Here is an 18,592-nt window from a genome sequence, read left to right on the forward strand (position 1 = left end):
TCAAACAATTTAATTATCTCTGGGAAGAAATCATATTTATCTTCAAGCCGGAAACATTCTCATTCCTAGAAAATCCACGCGTCCTTATCTTTCACGCCTGGTGACAATTTCTAACATCCTTTTAGTTGAGAAACCTACGCCGGGTCTCCTCGCGGTTCCGACTTCTCCCCGCGCTCCGTACCAGCGCATCTCTTTGCCGCCGCATCGCCTCTGCCGGATCCAACTCGGTCAACTCGTCCCGGAGACTCCAGCAGGGGCGGCCTCCGGGGTAGCTGATCGCAGCGGCCGGGGGCGACCCTGGCCCCGAGATCCCGGAGCCCCACGCCCAGGGCCGGCCGAGTGGACGCGCCAGAGCCGGCAGCCCGCGTCTTGGAGCTCGGCCTGGCGCTGCGCTCGGCTTCTCGCCTCCGGGATCGTCTTCCACAGAGAGGTCTCAACTCCCACCCTCTGCACCTCCGGGCATCAAAGTCAAACCCGGCCCCCTGCTTCGTACATCCCTGGACCACCTTCCCAACATCCAGCACAGCCCCGGGCCAGAAAGCCCCGCCCGGGTCTCCCCAGTTCCAACCGCGCCGAGGGTCTCCCGCACCAGCCGTCGCCCCCGTTCACGCTCATTCATATTCATTCTCTTTCTCTTTCTCTCTTCCTCTCTCCAGACTCCTAACTAGACAGGCCGATCCTCCCCCCGCCACTCCCTTTCATTCATCCCCTCCGCCACACACACATACACATACACACACACAAACACACACGAGCGCGCGCGCACAGACACACACACAAGCACACACCGACATACACACGCGCGCACACACAGCCCACTCCACTTTTCAGACGCCCACTCCCCCACACACACTCCCCTCCCCTAAACATACTTCCACCCACTCACCATCTGTAGCCTCCCTCCCTCCGGTCCGCCCCCACCCCGCTCGCCCGGCTCCCCCTCCCCAAGAAGCAGACCTGCCCCGCGGGCCGCAGGGACCCCAGCCAGACGCTCGGGTCGTGCGCGCCGCACTGACCTCTGCCCGCCCGGGAAACTAACAAAGGCGGCGCGCGAGCCCGGCCCCGGGAGCGGAGAGCGGCGGCCGCGGGGCGCGCGAGCCGGGGCCGGGCGGGCGAGCGCCGAGAGGGGGCCGCTCCGGAGTCGGGAGGCGGCGGCGCCGGACGACGCGGACCTCAGGCGGCGCGCGCCGCTCGGACGCCGCGAGCACCATGGGCTGCTGCACCGGGCGCTGCTCGCTCATCGGCCTCTGCGCGCTGCAGCTGGTGAGTTTCTGCCCCGGCTCCCTCCGTCGGCCCTCGCCCTTCCGGCCAGCCGCGGGCAATCGCCCTGTGGCCCTGCCCTGCGCGAGGGCGCGGTCTCCCCGGGGCCCCGGGCGCCCGGCGTCGCCACGCGGTCCAGGGGCTACTGCCCCGGGGCGCCCGGGGGAGTGAGCGACTCCTCCGCCCCTGGGCTGACCAGCGGGCTTTAGCCCCTCCGTCTTCCAGCTGAAGTTTCACGGGGGCTTGGGGGCTCTTTCTTCTCGGGATGGTTTCAAGTAACGTGGTGTCATCAGAAGGTGCGTGGGAATGCCCAGTCTTGGGGAGACGGGGTCGCGCCCCGCTCCCCAAGTCTTAGTTAAGAGTGAGATATTCGTACCTTAAACGCGGTTGAAAGCGGGTGTTTGAGGAGGCTTGGATCTCCAGGAAGGATAGGAGGTCGCGCTGTGTGTGTTTTGAAACAGGTTTCAGCCTCCAACCTTCCAATTTCTCTGTAGATTTTGTTGAAATGTGGCGTGTTCAGACAGCGACAGACTGACAGCTGTCTTGTGGGACAGAAGGCGTGGTGGCTTGCCAGGGAGTGCGTGGAGTGGGAAGTTGGGGACCAGAGCGGAGAGTGAAAGGGCTTTCAGTGTGGGACGAACACTTCTCTTGATATATGTCCTGTTGGGACCTAGACTGGCCCTGTGGTCTCTTGCATAGTCGCTCGAGGTCAAGGCCACAGACCGATGTGTGAGACTTCTATGTGTGAGAGATTAATAGACATCTCCCTTTTATTACACTTAACGACAGACTCTTTAGATGCTATGTCAAGCTTTCTTCCAAGTGTTGTTTTTCAAAGTCACCAACATTAGCTAGCCTGTTTTGACTATCAGAAGGAAAAAGGTTTTTGGTGAGCTTGACTGCATAAGGTCAACCCTTGCAAGACTCGTTTACTGAGGGATAAAATAATGCTCTTTCTTTAATAGTTAGTCCTTGTACCCATGAATGTTTTAAGAGGTTTCACTTTTCTCTTGCCTCAGTGTTTGACTCTCCCATTAAACCCTCACTTTAGAGGTTCTCTTCATTGTTTACATAATGTGTGCATAATTTATATATTTATAGATCTGAAATCAGTGACTCCTTTGCCTTAAATCTCTGGAACATTCCTTCTGTCCTGTTAAATAGGATGTATTTTCTAGAGTTTTCCTGAAAAATAATTTTAAAATTCGCTGGAACACGAATGCTTTCTTTCATTAAGGAAGGAAGGACAGAGGATAATTTACACTTTGGTTGTTAGAAGTGGACATGGCTTATACGCTGGGAAAACAAGAAATATTTAGTCAGCCTTTGAGTATGCAAAATAGTAGATAGGCACACTGGGTTGTATAATCTATAGTGGCATCATTCTTTCTGTTTTATACACAAATGATATGTAAGGGTTTTTGATACAGCAGATTTTTCAATGCAGTTATGATGTCCTTAGTTGATATTGTACTTGTTTTGATGTTAATGTGTTTGGTATTTCATGTATCAGCCTGGAATGCCTCCATCTCCACATACACCTTAATTGATAGAAATGCAACTTACTCCTCAAAGCTTATCTAAAATTTCCACCTTATCTGTGGAGTCTTCCCTGGTGCTCCAGGTAAAATCAATCACTTCTTTTCCTTTAATTGCACAGTATATTGCCTTTTCCTCTGTGAGAATACATGTCATCCTCTTACGATATTTTTAGTGATTGACACATTACCAGACTGTAAGCAGCCTGAGGATAAGGAGCAAACACGATTCATCTTTGCAAATCCTGCAGTTCTTTAGGAGTGCCTGTATTAGGAGGGGAAACATATGGCTGAATTGATGATGGTAAATTAACATTTGTGATCCATATCGGGTTTTTACATGAACATTATTTTACCCTTAAAATTACCCTCTGAGGAAGGCAACCCATTTCTCTAGTTTGCAGAAGAGGAAGGTGATGCTCATAGAGTTCAACGACTTCTTCAAATTAGTAGTTTTTAGATAGTAGAGACAAAGGACTGATGGTAAACATTTGGTGATTAGGTCTTGGACAAACAAAACATATATGTATATATTACATTATTACATAATATGTTATAAATATTATGTCTATTAAGGATGTATAGCAAATCAACCCTGAACATTCATTGGAAGGACTGATGTTGAAGGTGAAGCTCCAGTACTTTGGCCACCTGATTTGAAGAACCGACTCATTGGAAAAGACCCTAACGCTGGGAAAGATTTAAGGCAAAAGGAGAAGGGGGCAACAGAGGATGAGATGGTTAGGTTATCATCACCGACTGAATGGACATGAATTTGAGCAAACTCTGGGAGATAGATAGTGAAGGACAGGGACGCCTGGTGTGCTGCAGTCTGTGGGGTCACAGAGTTGGACACGACTTAACGACTGAACACACAGCACTCTGTTTGACAATTAATAATAATAAAATAGGGCTTCTCAGGCGGCACTAGTGGTAAAGAATCTACCTGCAAATGCAGGAGACACAAGAGACATGAGTTCGATCCTTGGGTTAAGATACCATGGAGTAGGAAATGGCAACCCACTCCAGTATTCTTGCCTGGAGAATCTCATGGACGAGAAGCCTGGCAGGCTGCAATCCATGGGGTTGCAAAGAGTTGGACACGACTGAGCGCGCGCGCGTGCGTGCACACACACACACACACACACACACACACACACACACACACAATAATAAAATATGCAGTACCCTTGATTGTAAGTTCTACATAGCCAGTTAATTCTGGCAGGATCTCTTTTGTTCTGTGAATCTGATGAACCCTTTTCTAGGTTCAGTGATGTCTTCTTTCTGGATGGTCTCAATAGCACACTGCTGTCAAGGCTGCATCCTTGGAATGGTTTCAGCCTCTACCGAGGGCATGGTGGGCAGGACTTGCATTCCAAGGCCTGGGAGAGCGGGAGCCTCCCATTGCCTGGAGTCCCTCTTGAGAGTCACCTGGAGGTCAGGTCTGTTCCATGACCTCTTCCAGCATATGCAGATTCTTTGCTGAATTGGGTAATAGTTTTCAAGTACTGGAAAATTATTTTCTTCATTTCTTTTTTTAAACAAATCAACCACAGTCGATTTACAACATTGTGTCCGTTTCAGGGGTACAGCTTCAGATTCTTTTCCATTATACGTTATTACAAGGTAGTGAATAGAGTTCCCTGTGCTATAGAGTAAGTCCTTGTTTATCTATCTCATATATAGTACTGTGTATCCATTAATCCCAGATTCCTAATTTATCCGCCCCACCCTTTTGCCCCTTTTGTAACCTTAAGTTTATTTTCTATGTCTGTGAATCTGTTTCTGTTTTGTAAATAAGTTGAATTGTATTATTTTTTAAGATTTCACATATAAGTGATATCATATTTGTCTTTGTTTGACTTACTTCACTTAGTATGGTAATATCTAGTTGCATCCATGTTACTGCAGATGGCATTATTTCATTCTTTTTAATGCTCGAGTAATATCCCATTGTGTGTGTGTATATATATATATATATATGTACCACATCTTCTTTATCCATTCATCTGTTGATGGATACTTCGGTTGCTTCTATGTCTTGCCAGTTGTAAACAGTACTTCTGTGAACGTCGGGGTGCATGTATCTTTCTGAAGTAGAGTTTTCATTTTTTTTTCTGGATATATGTCCAGGAATGGGATTCCTGGATCATATGGTTATTCTATTTTTTTTTTTAAGGAACTTCTATATTTACATTCCTACCAAAAGTGTAGGAAGGTTCCCTTTTCTCCACACCCTCTCCAGCATTTATTATCTGTAGACATTTTGTTGATGGCCATTCTGACCCACGTGAAGTGATACCTCATTGTGATTTTGATTTGCATTTCTCTAATAATTAGCAATGCAGAACAGCTTTTCATGTGTCTGTTGGCCATCTGTGTATCTTCTTTGCAAAAATGTCTATTTAGGTCTTTTGCCCACTTTTTGATTGGGTTGCTTCAGCTCTTTTGTGCTATTGGGAATATAATGACCTGACACATTTTAAGTTTAAGACACATTGCTAGAAAAAAGTTCTCTATCATTTTCTTAAGTCTAGACAATCAACAAAACAGTGTTACACCCTGATTTTTAGCATTTGCCTATTTCTTTGGTGTAAATACTCCCACGCTGGCCAATTTGAAATAGACTATTACAAAGTCCTTCCATCATACAGATAAAATAAGCACTCGATAAGTGCAGAGTATTAGTCACTCAGTCGTGTCTGACTCTTTGCCACCCCATGGACTCCTTTGTCCATGGAATTCTCCAGGCAAGAATACTGACTTGGGTGGCCATTCCCTTCTCCAGAGCATCTTCCTGACCCAGGGATCGAACCTGGGTCTCCTGCATTGCATGCAGATTCTTTACCATCTGAGTCACCAAGGAAGCCCTCAAATAAGTATAAATAACCTCAACAGCATAAACAAAGTAAAACACAGTAAAATAATGAGGAAAGGATGTGCTTAAGATATTTTAGTCCCTCTGTTTTTTAATGCAATTGACTTAAAGTTTTTATTATTTATTTTAAAATAATGGTTAACAGCTGGCTCATTAAATTCCAAGTTTAACTTGATGAGCTGGTGTGAGCCTCCTCCAGCCTACCACCGGGTAGGACTCCCAGATCTAGTGTTCTTTCCACTAAATCCAGCTGTCTTTTTTCCCCTCTCGTGTTTTTTTCTGCTCCCACCAACTGTTGGAAGGTGGGGTTATGAAGCAACTGAAGGAAGTGTGGGTGTTGAGGGGGAATGGCATTCAGAGGACACATTTGCTGAAGAGAAGCTGAGTGCTGATGACTAAGTCACTGTGTGGACCATTAAAAGATGGCCCATTAACTCCCTCTAAAAGTTAAAGAAACAAATGAAAGGTTTTTAGTATCTCATTCACTTGGCTTCTGACCTCCCCGCTCCCAGATGGGGGATATCATTAGAGAGAATTTACCATTTTAAGGCTAGTGTATTTGAATGAGTTTTGGTTTGTAAAAAATCAGTCTCCTTCTGCTTCCTTTACTGCACTGCTCTGGCCATCTCCCATCCTTACTATGCTTCTAACCTCGAACACATTTGAATGTTTGCCTCACATTTCACATTCATATTCCTAGTTTTGCTAGATAAGCTTGGAGAGAATGTGAAAAGCATACCCATGGAAAACTGTGCAAAGTAAATCTTTTCTGAAAAAACGGTTTCAGGTAACAGATTCATGAAGTCATCCAAGAACTTTAGACACATTTTTGAAGCCTGCTTTTAATTTTGCTTGTTTTAGAATAATGTTTATATACATGTGAAACACTTGATTGTGTGCTTTTAGTAAACTGTTTTAGTTGCCACATTTAAAGGAGTCTTAATGGCATGTTTCTAAATCCAGAATTTCCTCCACATGCATTTCCAAGCCATTTTCTTTTCTTTTTCAAAAAATTAATTTATTTATTTTAATTGGAGGCTAATTACTTTACAGTATTGTAGTGGTTTTTGCCATACATTGACATGAGTCAGCCATGGGTGTACATGTGTTGCCTATCCTGAACCACCCCCCCCGCCCCCGACCCGACCTCCCTCCCCATCCCATCCTTCAGGGTCATCCCAGTGCATCGGCCATGAGCACCCTGTCTCATGCATCGAACCTGGACTGGTGATCTGTTTCACATATGATAATATACATGTTTCAATGCTGTTCTCTCAAATCATCCCACCCTCGCCTTCTCCCACAGAGTCCAAAAGTCTGTTCTTTACATCTGTGTCTCTTTTGCTGTCTCACATATAGGGTCATCTTTACCATCTTTCTAAATTCCATATATATGCGTTAGTATACTGTATTGGTGTTTTTCTTTCTGACTTACTTCACTCTGTATAATAGGCTCCAGTTTCATCCACTTCATTAGAACAGATTCAAATGCATTCTTTTTAATGGCTGAGTAATATTCCATTGTGTATATGTACCACAGCTTTCTTATCCATTCATCTGCCGGTGGACATCTAGGTTGCTTCCATGTCCTGGCTATTGCAAACAGTGCTGCAGCTTAGAGTTGTCTCGGTAAAGTGTTGAACTTAGCTTGGGATTGTACCCACAGAACTTTCAATGTCTTCCCCACATCACAGGGGCAGCTTTGTCCCTGGAGGTGGACATTGCTGCTGCTGCTAAGTCGCTTCAGTCGTGTCCAACTCTGTGCGACCCCATAGACGGCAGCCCACCAGGCTCCCCCATCCCTGGGATTCTCCAGGAAGAACACTGGAGTGGGTTGCCATTTCCTTCTCCAAGGCATGAAAGTAAAAAGTGAAAGTGAAGTCGCTCAGTCGTGTCCGACTCTTAGCGACCCCATGGACTGCAGCCCACCAGGCTCCTCCGTCCATAGATTTTCCAGGCAAGAGTACTGGAGTGGGGTGCCATTGCCTTCTCTGAGGTGGACATTACCAGGAGAGATTGATTGCATCTTGCATTGCATCACTTTATGGATAGGTGACTGCCATATTTTTATGAGGACTGAAAATTCCCAACTCTTACTTTCCATATTCACAGTAACAGAATCTTTAGAGGATTTATAAAAAAAAACAAGCAACTTTTAACACCACGATGGCCTCAATGTTTTTATTTTAGAGAACGTCCTGTCAAATGAAATCAAGCTAGTGATTTTTCTTTCTCATTGTGAAAAATCAGTTAACTTTCTCTCTACTCCACATTCAGACCATCTGTGACCACATGTGTCACTGTGATGTTGAGACAAAAGGTGTTGAGAGATGTCCTGGTGGCGTAGTTGTGGTAACATGTTTTTAAACTAAGTTTTATGAAATGAACCACTCAGTTATCATAGATATCTGGCAGTAAATGCAGAAATACATTTATTTTACTACATAGATAAACTGATACTTTTGTCTTAAGATGTTTTTTAACAGCTTTTTCTCTTCTCCTGAACAATATAATTTGTAATCATTTAGTTTCTATTCTTTTTCTACATTTAAACCGTCTGGTTCATCTTACAAAACTTAGAAATGGTTAGGGAAATTAAATGTTTGTCTAATGAAGAGACTTTCGTTAAAATGTGATAGGTGTTAAAATCATTACAATATTCTGCATTAGCCGCTTTTCTACAAACAGAAATCCCTTTGTAGCTCTTTTGTTATTTATGTGTACAGAGTATCAAATTTGCTTAAGAAATGTGTTCTTATGGGCTTCTGTGTTGAATTGTTTTCCCCACAAATTCTTATGTTCGAGTGACCCCCATGGACTTTTGCTCACCGGGCTCCTGTGTCTGTGGGATTCTCCAGGCAGAAATAGTGGAATAGGTTGCCATGCCTTCCTCCAGGGGAGTCTTCCCAACCAGGGATTGAACCTTCATCTCCAGTGTCTCCTGCACTACAGATGGATTCTTAACTGTTGAGCCATCGGGGAAGCACATATCAAGTGCTATTGGTTTTTAAAAATTGATTAATTAATTAATTTTAATTAATTTATTTTAATTGGAGGCTAATTACTTTACAATATTGTAGTGGTTTTGCCATACATTGACATGAATCAGCCATGGGTATACATGTGTTCCCCATCCTGGACAATTGTCCCTAGTTTTAACAAAATCATTTCCATTCTGATTATTTCCAAGAGGATAATCCTAATTATAAGATGCTTAAAAATAAATTGCTTTCTTTCCCCAGAACTTTAGTAGTACTTCCTTTTTTAAAAAACTGAACTGCTTTGTCTGTGTTTTTTTCATTTTTCTCTCACGAATTTTACAATGTCCATTTTGGGCCTCAAGGAAGCATTTGAACAATTATCCAGATTATATAAAAGAAGAATTTCAAATGTAAGCATAAGGAATTTTGAGTTAATATTACTTAAGATTTTGGCATTAGATACATATTAATATAACTGTGTGGCTTCTTTGCAAAAGTAGAAAATAAAGCAGGATTATTTATGTATCTTTTGACAATTTTCTTAAGCATTTGTTTTCATCAGTGAAGTATATCTTGCTTTAAAAAGCAGGATTCAAATGCTTAATAAAAAGTACTCTTTAGATAAAAATAAGAATGGAAAACACAAAATTTGAGGGCTTTCACAACAAGATGACAAATCATAGAAGCATCTACCTTCCATTCTTCCCAAGGTCCCAAAGAATGAAGTGATAATTGTGATGTAAAGAAAAGTGGAACAGATAGATGACCAGCAAAATTGAGGAATCCAGGAAGATAAGAAGCAGAGCATATTTTATCAGAGTCTTAATAGAAAGATGCGTGTGTTGTGTGAGCACAGGTGTTATATGTTGGGCAGAAATCCAACTCTATCCACTTGCCATGAGGAGCACTCTGGCACGGGGCTGAAGAACTGGGTCCCTTTTAGTGTCGCATTTTGAAAGTTAGCTGATGAGTATCATTGTGGAGATGACATGAAATAGCAGAATAAATGTATTAATCATTTTAAAAGTAAAGCTCATTATTAGGTAAACTAGGATTTTTAGTAATTTAGACAGAAAATGACAAGGTTAAGAAGAAAACCACAAATGGCTATCGTTTTAATTGCTTATTTTGATTTTCTTATAATACTGTTTATGTTACACTTCAAAATAATTTTGACATTAATTTTGAAACGAGATTTTTCACACAGTTTTGAAGATATTTTGAGTGTCAATTTTGGGAAACTATTTGACAAATATTTGATGAAGTTAAAGTGGACCTTCTTTCTTAGGTGCATCAAAAATTCATGCTTTTAATGCACATTTACACTAATTGATGTTAATGTGTATGAATCTTCATGCATTTATAACAGAATGCAACATTAGACTAAAAGATAGCACTTCCTCAAAGATTTGTATTCAAAATGCCAGTTAAATAGTGGAACAAACAAATGACATATAGCACAAACTATCTAATTTACATTTTTATTTGATATATTTGGCAGATACTGAAATAAAACAGGAGATAGACCCTAAATGTCCTTTAATGAAACATTCTTTTTTGAATTAACCTTTGTCTGTGTATAGTTGACTTACAATGCTGTGTTACTTTCTACTGTATGGCAAAGTGTATCAGTTATACATATACATGTATCCACTCTTTGTTAAATTCTTTGTAGGTGTAGGTAAAGTATTGGAGAACAGATATTTTAAGATGGGCATGCTGCTGCTGCTGCTGCTGCTAAGTCGCTTCAGTTGTATCTGACTCTGTGTGACCCCATAGATGGCAGCCCACCAGGCTCCCCAGTCCCTGGGATTCTCCAGGCAAGAACACTGGAGTGGGTTTCCATTTCCTTCTGCAATGCATGAAAGTGAAAAGTGAAAGTGAAGTTGTTCAGTCACGTCCAACTCTTCGAGACCCCATGGACTGCAGCCTACCAGGCTCTTCGATCCATGGAATTCTCCAGGCAAGAGTACTGGAGTGGGTTGCCATTGGCTTCTCCAAAGATGGGCATAGTAAAAAAAAAAAAAAAAAAAATCAGATGAAAACCTTGAGTTTTACTGGCTCACGGAATTAGGGAAGGTGAAATCCTTGAACTAGTAGATTGTTCTGTTTAACTTTTCTTAAGAGCATCCCTAGTTCCTTAATTTGGAGAATTATCTGAATTAGGGTTTCCTAGGTGGGGCAATGGAGAAGGCAATGGCACCCCACTCCAGTACTCTTGCCTGGAGAATCCCATGGACGGAGGAGCCTGGTAGGCTGCAGTCCATGGGGTCGCCAAGAGGCGGACACGACTGAGCGACTTCACTTTCACTTTTTACTTTCATGCCTTGGAGAAGGAAATGGCAACCCACTCCAGTATTCTTGCCTGGAGAATCCCGGGGACAGAGGAGCCTGTTGGGCTGCCGTCTATGGGGTTGTGCAGAGTCGGACATGACTGACGTGACTTAGCAGCAGTAGCAGCAGCAGGTGGGGCAATGGTAAAGAAACCGTCTGCCAATGCAGGAGACAGAAGAGATGGGTTTGATCCCTGGGTCTCGAAGATCCCCTGGAGGAGGGCGTGGCAACCCACTCCGGTATTCTTGCCTGGAGAATACTGAGGAGCCTGAACAGAGGAGCCTGGTGGGCTGCAGTCCAGGGGGTCATAAAGAGTTGGACACGAATGAAGACACAGCACACACACATCTGTTTATTGGGAAACAGAGATGAGGGTGAAGGCCGGTGAGCAAGCAGGAGTGGTGGTACTAACAAGGGCTCTGACTGCAAAAATTAAAGGGTCTTTTGTTAAATGAAGGAGGGGCAAGATCATGGCAATGTTGATGAACTTGTTCTGTTTTTCTAGATTTTTTTTTTCCCTGCATAGAGGACCACTCCTTAGAATGGTTTTCCTGATTCATTTCATTAAGTAGAATTAAATGTTTGAGTTTCTTCACTCTGTCTACAGGTACTTGCACTAAGAATGGCTTCATACAGAGGCCCAGTTCCTTTATTAACAGGTATTGAAATAGGATTGTAGCTATTCCAAGAGGTATTGGAATATGCTTGTAGCTATCAGATTCTTGTAAGAGATAGGAACTCAATGGATGGGATGATGAGTTTTAAATTTATTTCTGACAGTTTCTCTCTATTGCAGTCATTAGAGACATGGTTGGAGTTTGGTATTGATTAATATATGGTGTAATAAGTGCTTGCATGTGGGAAACCCCAGGCACCAGAGGTTGATTGGTTAATTGGTTAATTAAGGTACAGAGTGGAATGCTCTGTACTCAAGTTGTGTTTCCTGTCCTGATAACTAGCTGTGACTGATCATAATTAAGAAACTGGGAAATATAAAATTCTCATTAGTGGCAACTCATTATCAATTTATATTTAAAATATAAATTCTTAATGAGGGAGCTCTTTCAAATTATAGTTTATGAAAGGTATCATATCTTAGCTTTGAGGGGTCCTTAAGTGGCAACCCACTGGAGTATTCTTGCTGGGAAATCCCATGGACAGAAGAATCTGGTAGGCTACAGGCCATAGGGTCACAAAGAGTTGGACATGATTGAGCAGCTCTCATTGTTTTCTAAGAAATGGTCTGCTGCTGCTGCTGCTAAGTCGCTTCAGTCGTGTCTGACTCTGTGTGACCCCATGGACGGCAGCCCACCAGGCTCCCCCATCCCTGGGATTCTCCAGGCAAGAACACTGGAGTGGGTTGTCATTTCCTTCTCCAATGCATGAAGTCGATCAGTCCTGTCCAACTCTTAGCGACCGCATGGACTGCAGCCCACCAGGCTCCTCCATCCATGGGATTTTCCAGGCAAGAGTACTGGAGTGGGGTGCCATTGCCTTCTCTCTAGATCTGTCTTTATCACTATAACAAGTCAATGTCTGAATCTTCAATACCGAAGACCCTGATGTTGGTTCTTAAACTTTCTCTGAGAATGGAAAATTTTACAAGTAGCCAAATCCTCCTTATATTTAAGTGGAACTTCTCATGCTTGATTTCTATTCTGTCTTCTATATATTTGCCTTTTATCTGGATGATGAGTAGCAGCTGGAGGCAGTATCGTACTAGGGCCAGCTCATATCAACCAGGGAAAATTTACTGTTATGTTTCCAGAAATTCTGTGAGCCAGTTGTTAAGTGCAGCCTTTATTAAACATTAGTATAGTTATATAAAATTTAAATTATATTAAAGCAGAAGTAATAAGTATCGCAAATTCAGTCCTTCCTAATTATTTTACTGCACTGCTCTGTTGTCTGTACTTCAGGGGTGATCTTACATCTATGATGGTATGGTAGAAATTCTGTGTAATACTGTGCTGCTCAGCATCACTTTCCAATTCTGCAGCCAGTGACATCATTTTGGTAGCTCAAAATCTATTATGGTGTACGTATTCACATCACAGAGATACACAAACTCCAATCAGGGCCCTCCTCTCACCCCCCAGAACCAGTTACTAATGATTTACCAACTGCCACTGGGATGGGGCACTCACAGAAGAAAGCCTGTTTTTTTTTTCTTGGACATGTAGGGAACTGATTTATAAGCTCTTAATGGAACTAATTAATGCTTGAGTAAAAAGTATATTTCCTAACCTAAATGTTTTATTTAATGCTTCCAGTGCCTGTGCAAAATTGTATACACAATGGAGAAGTTTTTATTTTCAAAAATTCCACTATGAACTCCTTTTATTGCAAAAGCTTTCGGACCTCCTGAAACACTGGAGTTGATAACTGGTTTGTGACTAAATGATCCAGAGTTGATCATGGTTTCATTTCTGGGTGACTCCAGCAGTCCTACCTTTTTGGCACCAGGGACCTGTTTCTTGGAAGACAGTTTTTCCACAGACTGGGGGTTGGGGGTGGTTTGGGGATAATTCAAGGATGTTGCATTTATTGTGCACTGTATTCTATTATGATTACATCAGCTCCACCTAGGATCACCAGGCATTAGATCTCAGACACTGGGGACCTCTGGACTAGACTCTAGAATCCCCCACTGAGAGGAAAGTTGTTTCTGCCTGATCAGTGATGCTGGATTCCTGGGGCAGAAAGAGGACTTTCTTCTGAGCCCAGCTGCCCCACCTCTCTAAGCTGTTGGTCCTCACATCTTCCCCAGGGTTGTGACGTCCTTCAGTCAATGACAAAAAGGGCAAAATGCCCTCTTCCACCAGGGTTGGGATGAACTTCAATTTTCTATTGTCCCCACATTGAAATACTAAATATTCGATCTTGCAGGAGATTGGGAAAAGGTGATTTGCTTGTTTGTGTGTGTGTTAGTCACTCAGTCGTGTCTGACTCTTTGCGACCCCGCAGACTGTAGCCTTCCAGGCTTCTCTGTCCATGGAATTCTTCAGGAAAGAATATTTGAGAGCACACTAAAATATGTTTGGCTCATAAAGTTTATTTCCTGAATTTTAAAAAGTAATCATTGTTAACAATTTTGAATAAAACCCTGTTGCCCCCTAAGTTCTCTTGTTTCTTTCTTATAGCACCTCCATGAAGCAGATGTTGATATTTTTTTCCATTTGCTGATGCGAAAACTAAAATATGGAGACATTCTGCTATATATTGAAATCGTATATTAGTATATGGCTTAAGCCATCCCAAAAAAGCATATTAAAAAGCAGAGATGTCACTTTGCTGATAAAGTTCCATATAGTCAAAGCTATGGTTTTTCCAGTAGTCATGTATGGATGTGAGAGTTGGACCATAAAGAAGGCTGAGTGCTAGAGAACTGATGCTTTTGAATTGTGGTGTTGGAGAAGACTCTTGAGAGTTTCTTAAACAGCAAGGAGATCAAACCAGTCAATCCTAAAGGAAATCAACCCTGAGTATTCATTGGAAGGATTGATGCATAAGCTGAAGCTCCAATACTTTGACCACCTGATAAGAAGAGCTGACTCATGGGAAGACCCTGATGCTGGGAAGGATTGAGGGCAAGAGGAGAAGGGGAGATAGAGGATGAGATGGTTGGATGGCATCATCAACACAATGGACTTGAGTCTGAGCAAACTTTGGGAGATAGTGAAGGACAGGGAAGCCTGGCGTGCTGCAGTCCATGGGTCGTAAAGAGGCAGACACGATTCAGTAACTGAACAACAACTAAGCCATCAGAAATGAGGATAACAATTTTTTTTGTGTGTTACCTTAAGACTGAATTTAAAAAGAGAGTTGTTTCTATGGGTTCAGGCCAAACCTGCTGGAAAGAGTAGTTATTTAAGCAAGCTGTTTCTTTACATAAAATGTGATTTTTAAACCATGATCAAAGTGACTTAAGTAACATGAAGCAGCATTGCAGACTTCTTTTCTCTTCCATCTCTGTTAGTAGAGGTGGCTCTCTTCATGATGGATAGGTATTTTTAGAGTCTCTCAGGAGACACCCCAATTTATCCTGAAACAAAGGAATGAAATGCAAGGTTTATACACACCAGATATTCTACAGTTTTTGCATGCTCTACTTTCTTCAACAGATGAACCACTTCTGACAATGCTTGCACTGTCCAGATAGAATCTTCTAATACCATTGGGACCTCTACTAACAACTATCCTCTCTCTCTCTCTAAGACTTGAAGCCATGAATCCTTTTTGCTTTCTGATGGGAAACTCTTTCCTGGCCTTGGAGGGTATGATTGCCAAAGATCTAAATATTGCAGCCACATCATTGACTGAGTGTCTTAAATGCAGAGCCAATTAGGGGAAAGCATTAGATAAAGCCACTGACCCATTAGGAAGCCTGCAAAGGTTCCTCACAGCCTTTTCATCTAAAAGAGAGCTATGGTTGGGAATATAGATGGAGTCATCCTCAGGGATCTGTCTGTTGAAGCGTTTCACAAGTGGGAGACTTCACGTTTTGTAACATTTCACGGACTACACCATACAGAGGCACATTGGTCATCTATTATTAATATGTTAGTTTGACTAGTCCTAGAGTGTCTTTGTACACACTTTTTAACTCCTTGACTACTGATGATACTTTTACTGGAAGGCAGGGATTTGGGGGTATTAAGATATAAATAATGGCTCAGTTTTCTTTCAAGACAACACAAGTACAAGATATTGTTTTTCTTGGTTTATTTTTCTTTATTAATAATAAACTAGCTTGGTATTTAAAAATGTGGATGGATTCTAATTCATGATGCTTTATTTTTGTTCTGTTGTATTGAAGAAATTATATTATTTGCATGTTTTAGAGGACCATACTAAAGCTGAAGAGATAATTAAACATATTTTAGACATCTAAGTTTTATATTTTTTATATTTTTAGTCATCATAAAATTTAGTTTGATTTTTAAATGTTGATTTAAAAAACAATGAAAAGTTTAAAATGTCCTTCCGGAGAATGGTAGTTCAAGCTCTTTTTTATGAGTAGAAATACACTTCTTTATTTAATATGTATTTTGCATTATGTTTAATTAAGTCATCTGAAGTTTAGATTTGGGTCCAGTTTCGCCTGCATTGCCTGCATAAAGCATGACCTGTAATGAACGGAAAAGGAGCAGAGAACCATCGCTCCACAGGCATCAGAATTACACTCATGGACAAGTAGCCACAGTTTTCTCCAAGGTGCTGAAGTGAGTACCGGAGGCTCACCTTATGGAGGGGAATTCACAGCCGCATGATGAAATTAGTGCTGTAAAGGCAGCATTTAATGCGATATAACTTAACCCAATATAGCAGTGGAAAGTCAGATGATACTAGGAATAGATTGTCTGGATTGCAGTAAATATGAGTGAAAAAATAGTGCAGTAAGTCATGGCAGATTTCATAAGCTTCATCTGTAACCCCGAGGAATCAAATCCTTGGACATTTCTGGGAGTTCTTGGTAATTGGACTTATTTTTTCCCATCACATTCAAATATAGGGGGAATGATGTTTTTGACAGGGTTAAACTACATATTCATGTATAAACTCCATTGCATGCAGCAGTAACAATTTGCAAGAAAGTCCTGGAGATAAGAATTTGAACAGTAATAAACAACAGACAAAAGCCAAATCAGCAGTGTAATATTCTTTAAGCAGCAAATATTGCAATGCGTAATGTAAGCATGATATGTAGCAATCCTGTCTAGGCAGTGTCGATCAGATATATTTAAACAAACAAAAAAAAGGTGATAGTTTCATATTTCTCAGAGTGAAACATTTTGAGAAACGTATAGTTCAACTTCAAGGGAATGCTAATTCAGAAATTGTTCAGAAAGACAAATGAAGATATTTGGATTGTTTAGCTTAATGGTGGATTATTAGCATCACAAGGAACTGTTGCAGAATGCTGAAAGGAAAATACCCTCCTCCCCACCCCATCTTCTGCTGCTTCCATCTCTGTTTCCTTCATCCCTGGAATCATTGTCCTTCTCCACCTATTCTGATCCACCTGTTACTGAGCCAATATTGACAGAATAGTAGGTATGTCATCTTCAGCCCTTCAATTGGTTACAGTTAAGACTTTAAGTCATATGTGTGAAACTCTATTTCTTTTTAAAAATTAATTAGTTGACAATTAATTAATTTTCGTTTTTTACTTCGCTGGGTCTTTGTTGCTGCCCTGGGGCTTTCTCCAGTTGCGGTGCTCCGGCTTCTCACTGCGGTGGCTTCTCTCGTTGTGGCGCACACAGGCTCTAGGTGTGCAGGCTTCAGTAGTCGTGGTACATGGGCTTAGTTGCTCCACAGCATGTGAGATCTTCCTGGACCGGGGATTGAATCTATATCCCATGGATTGGCAGGTGGATTCTTAACCACTAGACCACCAGGGGAGTCTACGTAAAACTCTATTTCTTAGAAGCAGAAAGAATAAAAGATGATATGGCAAGATGCTAATAATACAGCAAGAGACACTTGGACACCTTATAAGATGGTCCCTTATTGCTCCTTGCCTGCTTGGTTCCCAGGCTTTCTTGGTGCTTCCCAAGATCTGACAACTGCCAGCTTGTGCTTCTAACCTATATTATTGCACTGGGCCTGTTCATATAATAAGATGCAATTGATGATAACTTAGCACCGTGTTTAGTTACATCTGTTGCTCGTGCTTTCCACATCCATCTCTTCCTGCAGACAAAGATGCAGACACTGAGGCTGACATACTGGCATTCAGCCTGGAGACCCTCCCTCTGCCGACCCCAGCTGCAGCTTTATCTGTTCAGCTGTCCATTATGACAGTAAAATTACAGCCTAATGGTGTCTGCACTGCTGCTCCTGTGACCACCATCTGCCTGTGTCACGTCGTGAATGCTCTCCTCAGTTGTATTTTTGTGAGCGTGACACTCTTATGGAGGCTCTCAGAGGCCACCTGGAGCAGTGTTTTATGATCTGGACTTTCCCACCCATGTAGCTGAGGAAGGAGCCATGTGACATTTCCAAAACAGCCACTTCCTTGACATAAGAGAAAAGTGGTATCAGAAACTCTCACCTTATGGCAGTGCGCGGTGGTTAAAACAGGTGCATAAAAGGTGCTATTACAGAAAACCAGTTTGACATTAATTTAGGTGCACAGGTGATCAGTCCTTAACTGTCTACTTCCCAAATCATTGTTTAAAATGACTACTTGAGAGTAGTCAAGTAGTCAAGCTCCTGCTCTCAAGTAGGAGCTTGAGAGTAGATGTGTGTTTCTTTCTACCACTCCATTTGCTTTTCACTCCAGTGTAAAGCCATGGTGGTGACTACTCTATAATTATACTCTTCTACCAAATGGCTGGCATGATCAAACTCAGTATCACTTTTATCTGAATAAGTTGTGAAGTTTACTGGAAGGAGATTTTGGAAATTGTTTCTGTGATGGTTTAAAGAATAGAATAGATTGAGGCTACTTTTGTCTGAAAGGACTGATTCAGCCTGTATTAGTGTTCTTCAGGGGACTAGAACCATTATAATGTGTATTTGTATATCTTTATAATACATGTATAATACACATGTATTATAAATGTATATGAGGAAATTTATTACAGGAATTG

At 42.0% G+C, this 18,592-nt stretch overlaps 1 protein-coding gene across 2 annotated transcripts in view; it reads left to right on the forward strand.

The window, feature by feature from the left end:
- Positions 1-1,142: 1,142 nt before the first annotated feature.
- NKAIN3 (sodium/potassium transporting ATPase interacting 3) overlaps positions 1,143-18,592 on the forward strand; it is a 542,894-nt gene continuing 525,444 nt past the window's right edge. Inside the window, exon 1 of one of the 2 annotated variants that reach the window (XM_061438834.1) lies at positions 1,143-1,263. In XM_061438834.1, coding sequence (XP_061294818.1) covers positions 1,210-1,263 — 54 coding nt within the window. In that variant the 5' untranslated portion in view covers positions 1,143-1,209. The remainder of the gene's footprint in view (positions 1,264-18,592) is intronic. The other variant, XM_061438835.1, reaches the window with a different exon arrangement.

This window comes from Bos javanicus, chromosome 14 (genome assembly GCF_032452875.1).
Source record: "Bos javanicus breed banteng chromosome 14, ARS-OSU_banteng_1.0, whole genome shotgun sequence".
NCBI classification, from domain to species: Eukaryota; Metazoa; Chordata; class Mammalia; order Artiodactyla; family Bovidae; genus Bos; species Bos javanicus.